This window comes from Balaenoptera musculus, chromosome 19 (assembly GCF_009873245.2).
Source record: "Balaenoptera musculus isolate JJ_BM4_2016_0621 chromosome 19, mBalMus1.pri.v3, whole genome shotgun sequence".
Taxonomy (NCBI): Eukaryota; Metazoa; Chordata; class Mammalia; order Artiodactyla; family Balaenopteridae; genus Balaenoptera; species Balaenoptera musculus.
Genome location: NC_045803.1, coordinates 8,884,627 through 8,890,507, shown reverse-complemented (window position 1 = coordinate 8,890,507; position 5,881 = coordinate 8,884,627). Strand labels below are relative to the sequence as shown.

At 50.7% G+C, this 5,881-nt stretch overlaps 1 protein-coding gene across 1 annotated transcript in view; it reads right to left on the bottom strand.

The window, feature by feature from the left end:
• Positions 1 to 5,323: 5,323 nt before the first annotated feature.
• The window catches only part of ZNF541 (zinc finger protein 541), a 36,579-nt gene continuing 36,021 nt past the window's right edge, over positions 5,324 to 5,881 (bottom strand). Inside the window, exons 15-16 of the mRNA XM_036834514.1 lie at positions 5,616 to 5,797; positions 5,324 to 5,498 (exon numbers count right to left, since the gene is read on the bottom strand). Coding sequence (XP_036690409.1) covers positions 5,324 to 5,498; positions 5,616 to 5,797 — 357 coding nt within the window. The remainder of the gene's footprint in view (positions 5,499 to 5,615; positions 5,798 to 5,881) is intronic.

Here is a 5,881-nt window from a genome sequence, read left to right as displayed (position 1 = left end):
TGATTCGCACTGGCCAACCAGCGGCGTCGTAGCGCGGCGCGCGCCCCGTCGGCCACGCCCTCACCAGCCGCCGCACGCCGCCCCGTGACTCACAGCCTCCAATTGGCGACCCGATGCTTTAACGCATGCGTATGCATCCGCGTACGGCACCCTACTCTCTTCCTGGTGCTACCGGGCCAGACCACGTGACCCCGCATAAGCCAGTCGTAGTCCTCACCGCCAAGGACCCGCCTTGAGGTGCTACCTTTCTGGATCCTCCTCCACCAATCAACATCAGCCCTTGGTCCCATCTCACTTCCCGGCGGAATTTGGACCATAGTCAGCTGACCATTGATCCTCACGTGACAGCTCCATGCCGGAAGACACGGCCGATCCACGCCTGGGTTTGACAGTTCCCTTGCGCAAGAGTTTAGTCCCCGCCTTCGCTCTTTACCTCCTGACGTTCTCCTTCACTTGGAAAGGCGTAAGTGGTAAGACTGAAAATGGTATCCCTTTTCTTGCGCCCTCTGTCGACCTATGCTGAAATTGGCTTGGGAAGGCCAGTGAAGTAGGCGAACATCATTTTATCGTGCTTTGCTTTCTTGCCTTTCGCAGAAATTACGGTTTTTACAAATTGAAGGTTTGTGGCAACCTTGTGTTGAGCAAGTCTGTCCAAGCTGCGCCATTTCCCAAACAGAGTTGGCTCACTTAATGTCTCACTGTCACGTTTTGGTAATTCTTGCAATACTTTAAAGTTTTTTATTACTATATTTGTTAGGGTGACCTGTGACCGGTGATCTTTGATGTTACTGTTACGACTGGCTAAAGGCTCAGATGATGGTTAGCATTTTTTAGCAGTTTTTTAAAATAATTTCATTTTTTATTTCTTTCTTTGACCCAGGAGTTATTTAGAAGAGTGCTATTTAGTTTCCAAATACTTGGAGACTTTTTTCTCTTCTTTTATTTATTTATTTATTTGTGGCTGCACTGGGTCTTCATTGCTGCGCGGGCTTTCTCTAGTTGTGGCGAGTGGGGGCTACTCTTTGTTGCGGTGCGTGGGCTTCTCGTTGCAGTGGCTTCTCTTATTGCGGAGCATGGGCTCTAGGCTCGCGGGCTTCAGTAGTTGTGGCACGAGGGCTCAGTACTTGTGGCTTGCGGGCTCTAGAGCGCAGGCTCAGTAGTTGTGGCGCGTGAGCTTAGTTGCTCCGTGGCATGTGGGAGCTTCCTGGACTAGGGCTCGAACCTGTGTCCCCTGCATTGGCAGGCGGATTCTTAATCACTGTGCCACCAGGGAAGTCCGCAATAAAGTATTTTTAAATTAAGATATGTACTTTTTTTTTTTTTACACATAATGCTACTCCACACTGAATAGACTATAGTATAGTGTAAACATAACTTATGTGCACTGGGAAAGAAACAAACAAAACTCCTATGACTGGCCTTATTGTGGTGGTCTGGAACCAGACCTGCAGTACCTCTGAGGTATGCTGATACTTGAGCGACGGGAGTCAAAACTGAGAGCAGAGGTTCTCTAACTCTGGTTTCATTAAGAAGTAGCTGGTGAGACTGTGTTAAAAATTCAGGTTCAAACACACCTAGTGCCCAGATCTTAGTTTTTAATACTGTTCTCCAATAAAAGGAACCAGGGCTCCTTGGATAAATGGCTGGTTCTAGGACTGGGCAGGAAATTATACAGGATGCGCGTAGAGCATCTTGTAGTTCCAGAACAGAAGTCTCTCAGCCTCCATCTCGTCTCTCTCTCTCTCTCTCTCATACACACACACACACACACACACACACACAGACACACACACAGACACACAAATGCGGTATGTCAAAGAGACACAAGAGCTAACTGAATGAGCTCCCAATAGTCAAAGCTGGAACAATTTGAGCAACAAAGTAGCACTGGATAATAACCCAGTCTATAAAACCTCCATGAGCCCATGCTGATATAAATGAATGACTGAACAAATAAATAAATGGCAGAAAATAGACAAATATTCCGTGCATAATTCCAAATAATTTATGTGGCTATTCTACCCTCAAGAAGTTGAAGCGTGACTCTTCACACCTTACGCATGAACTGTGCACAGTGACTTCCTTCCACAGATGACAGTATTGGGGGCGGGGACTAAGTTTACAGTGTAGAAACATGACAAACATTGTCAGCCAGGTGGTGGAAGTTAACATCAACAGTGACAAGTCACACTGGTACTGTGTACCCTTAATAACATGTGATGACAGTGGCACTTCACTTCTGTGGTCTTCCTCCCCCTCTGATCATGAGAAACATAAGACAAACCCCAGTTGAGGCACATTCTCCAAAATACCTGACCACGACTTCTCATAACTGTCATCAAAAACAAGGAAAGTGAGAGAAACTGTCACAGCCATGAGGAGCCTAAGGAGATGTGACAACTAAATGTAATGTGGTGTCCTGGGAGGATCCTGGCACAGAAGAGGGACATGAGGTAAAAACTAATGAAATCTGAATGAAGGATGGACTTTAGTTAATAATAATATAGCAATATTGGTTCATTAATTGTAACTAATGTACCATATTAATGTAAGATAATAATAGGGGAAACTGAGTGGGGGGTATATGGAAATTCTCTATACCATCTTCCCAATTTTTATGCATATCTAAAAACTATTCTTCTAAGAAAGCTTCTTTAAAAAATTTAAGTTCCAGGGCCCTACCTCCAATGATTCAGATTAGGAAAGTCTGTGGTGGGGTACAAGAATATGCATTTTTTACAGGACCCCTAGATGATTACGATGCAGATAATTTGGGGTTGAGAAAACACTGTTTTCTGGGGGTGGAGTTTGGCTGGGGGGAGGTAATTCACAAGAAACCTTTGCCCAACTCTCTTCTTACATTCAGAGATTCTTCTGGACCACCCACTTGTGGTTGCCACTGTATTCTGACCGCAGATAAGATGGGGGTGAGTTTGGATAACCACAAACAGTTTGGGTTCCCTGCCCCTCTAAGCAGCACTATTGTAAAAGTTTCCATTTGTTTAAAGCTGTTAAGTTTCAGCTTAATTTGTTACGCAGCAATAGGTAACTAATATACCACCCGACCATGAAGCCAGAGACTTTCATTTCCAGTGTCATCGGGCTTCACTTGTTATGGAGGGTGGGACCCACACGGTGACAGCAACAGCATGAGTGCTCAGGTCATACGGGGCACCTGCCAATATCCGATTTACATTTTCTCATCAACAGATATATGGGGGTAGGTGTTTTCCATCCCAGTTACAGAATGAGAAAACTGAGACTCAAACAGGGAAAATGACTTGCCCAAGGTGGCAAAGAAGGAAGAAGAGCCAGGCTGTAAATTCTGGTTCATCTGACGCCAGAGCCCTTTCCCCAGCCACAGTGCCCACGCCGCTTCCAACTCAACTTCCTCCTCTGCTCCTCCTCCCTCCCCGTCTTTTCCGATTTACTGAGCTGAAACCTGGCCCTTCTGTGAAGCCTCCTGACACCACCGTTTACCCTGCTCCCCTAGCCAGTCCCTCCGAAGGCAGCACATAGTTATAGACGCAATCACGCCTTTAAGCTATCAACCCTCTGATGTGTCCCTCTTCCTCATCTCAGTTAATAGCATCTGCTCAGTTGCTCAAACCCCAACCTGCCATGCCAACCTCGATCCGTCCTTTTCCTTACCAGCTCTCTCTGTGACGTGTGACCCCTCAGCAAGTCTGAGTCTACTTCTAACGTGATCCCTAAGCCTTGCGCTTCTGGCCTCTTCGCTGCTTCTCCAGCCCAGGCCACCATCTCCCCTGAGGGCCTTCCAGCTACTCTCCAGGCCTCCCGTCTCACCGCCCACGGCCTCCACACAGCAGCTAGAGCTTTGAACAGCCTCCCCTGGGTCCCGTGGCAGAGTCAGCGCTTCGCCACGCCGTGGCCTGGAAGCGGGTCTCGGCCTCAGCAGCCTCCTCGGTGTGGCTTCCCACCCCCACGCCACCCACCTACTGGCCTGCCACTCCCTGTCACTCCCTCGGACTTGGCCCCCTGCTGTACTTTCCTCACGTCGCTTTGCTGTGGACACAAGGTCTGACTCCCCAGTGGCCATCTCTGCTTCCTCTTCTTTTCCTGGCAAATGGGATTCCAGTGTTGATCGGGTGACAGCAAATCTGAGGGAACACACTGGTTCTCCCCAGTCCTGGAGACAAATCTTGAGGGTCCGGGATAACGGTGGCCACTTCCCTTGCCACTGCCAGGGATCAGTTTAGAAAGAGCACGGGCTACAGTTCTGGCCGAGGAGACGTGAGGAGCGTTCTGTTGGGCGCTGCTACAAGCTTTCCTCACTCTTAAAAAGGGGAACAAGGAAGGGAGGGAGCTGCTCTCTGCCCTGCACCCTCCGAAGGTTTGGGTGCTCGCGTAGAAGAGGGCATTCTTGCTGACCTGCTGACACTGGCCACCGCTGGCAGGCCTTGATTTCACCGTGGAGCCACTGGCACCACCGCGTGTCCTGAGAGCTTAAACCTACGCTGACTCCTCTGTTAGTACGGCCAAAAGCATACGCACTATCGATATCTAAACTCGCCTTTTTGCTGATTTATCACTGCTACCTTCCCGCTCCTAAAATGTAAGCTCTGTGAGGGGAGGGGCCTTGCCCCTCCACATCACTATGTCCCCATCACGTGTCCGGCACAACTACAGTAGGTGCTTGATAAATGCGGGCTGCATGAATGTGTGAGGCTCCTCCAGGGCAGGGACTCAGTTTACTCGTCACTGTGGCTTTTGGGAGGGGCAGGGGCTCAGAAGCCTTCGCTGGATCAACAGGCAGGGAAGCCAGAAGACAGCTGCTTAAGAACCCAATTTAATAAGATTTACAAGTCAACACGTACAAAAAAAACCTAACAACGTACAAGTCATGGCAAGACTAGGGATGGAATCTGAAGGCAGAGAGACCCCCGGTAAGGGGCCCCAACACGGTGGAGATCTGAAGGTATTTTCCACTGATTCTCTACATCTTGGCCTTATCTAACGAATGTAACCAAAGCCCGAAACTGAGGCTAAGACTGAAGAGCTACCCAGATGTAACCTTTCCCTCCCCAAGCCTCTCTGCTCTGGAAGGAGCGGAACTGAAAGAAGGCGAGAGACTATTAACCTAAAGAGAACAGAGCCTCTGGCACAGCTGGCAGGGCCTTCGCAGTGATCAGATGACCGTGCGTCCCCTGCCTGCTCGTGGCCTAATGCCTTTCGTGTCTGCAAGCTGGGCTGCCCGGTGGGGACACTGACGGGGCCAGGGAGGCAGAGGGGTACCTTGGAGTGGCTAAAGGAGACGTGACAGGGCTGGAGGTGCCCGTCCCAACTTGCTGCCCGCCCAGAATCACCACTGCAGAGGGCCGATGTCAGCCCCTAGCTCCTCCTCCTCCTCCTCCTCCTCCTCCGCCTTCAGCTGGAAGGGCTTCACGGGCCACCTTGCCCTGACGATGGGCTCCGCGTGGTCCTGAAGCCGGTGCCGCTTCATGTGGGCATTTCGACTCTTGACCTTGTCAAACACCCTGAGGAGGCACCAGAGGACACAGGGGTCAGAGCAGGGGGAGGCGGGTAGCCCTGAGGCAGGGACCCCAGGGGGCTGAGGGCAGGCGGTGTGGGAGCACCCAGGGAAAGGGCGGTACCTCTCACACTCCCTGCAGGGAAAGAAGCCCTGGCGCTCCCTGCTCCCCGGCAGCTCGGGGGTCCGCTTCAAGCTGGCGTTTGGGCTGCAGTTGAGGATGGACTCCCTCCTGTAACTCTTAGTCTTTATCTTTAATTCGGCGGTTGGACGGTGGCTGGGTCTCTCCCGAGGGCTACAAGTGATCTGCAGAGGGGGCAGAGATGATGAAAGGGTGCTGACCACCCCGCCGCCCTTCTAAGGGAGAAGCAGGGGTCCAGAGCACAAACG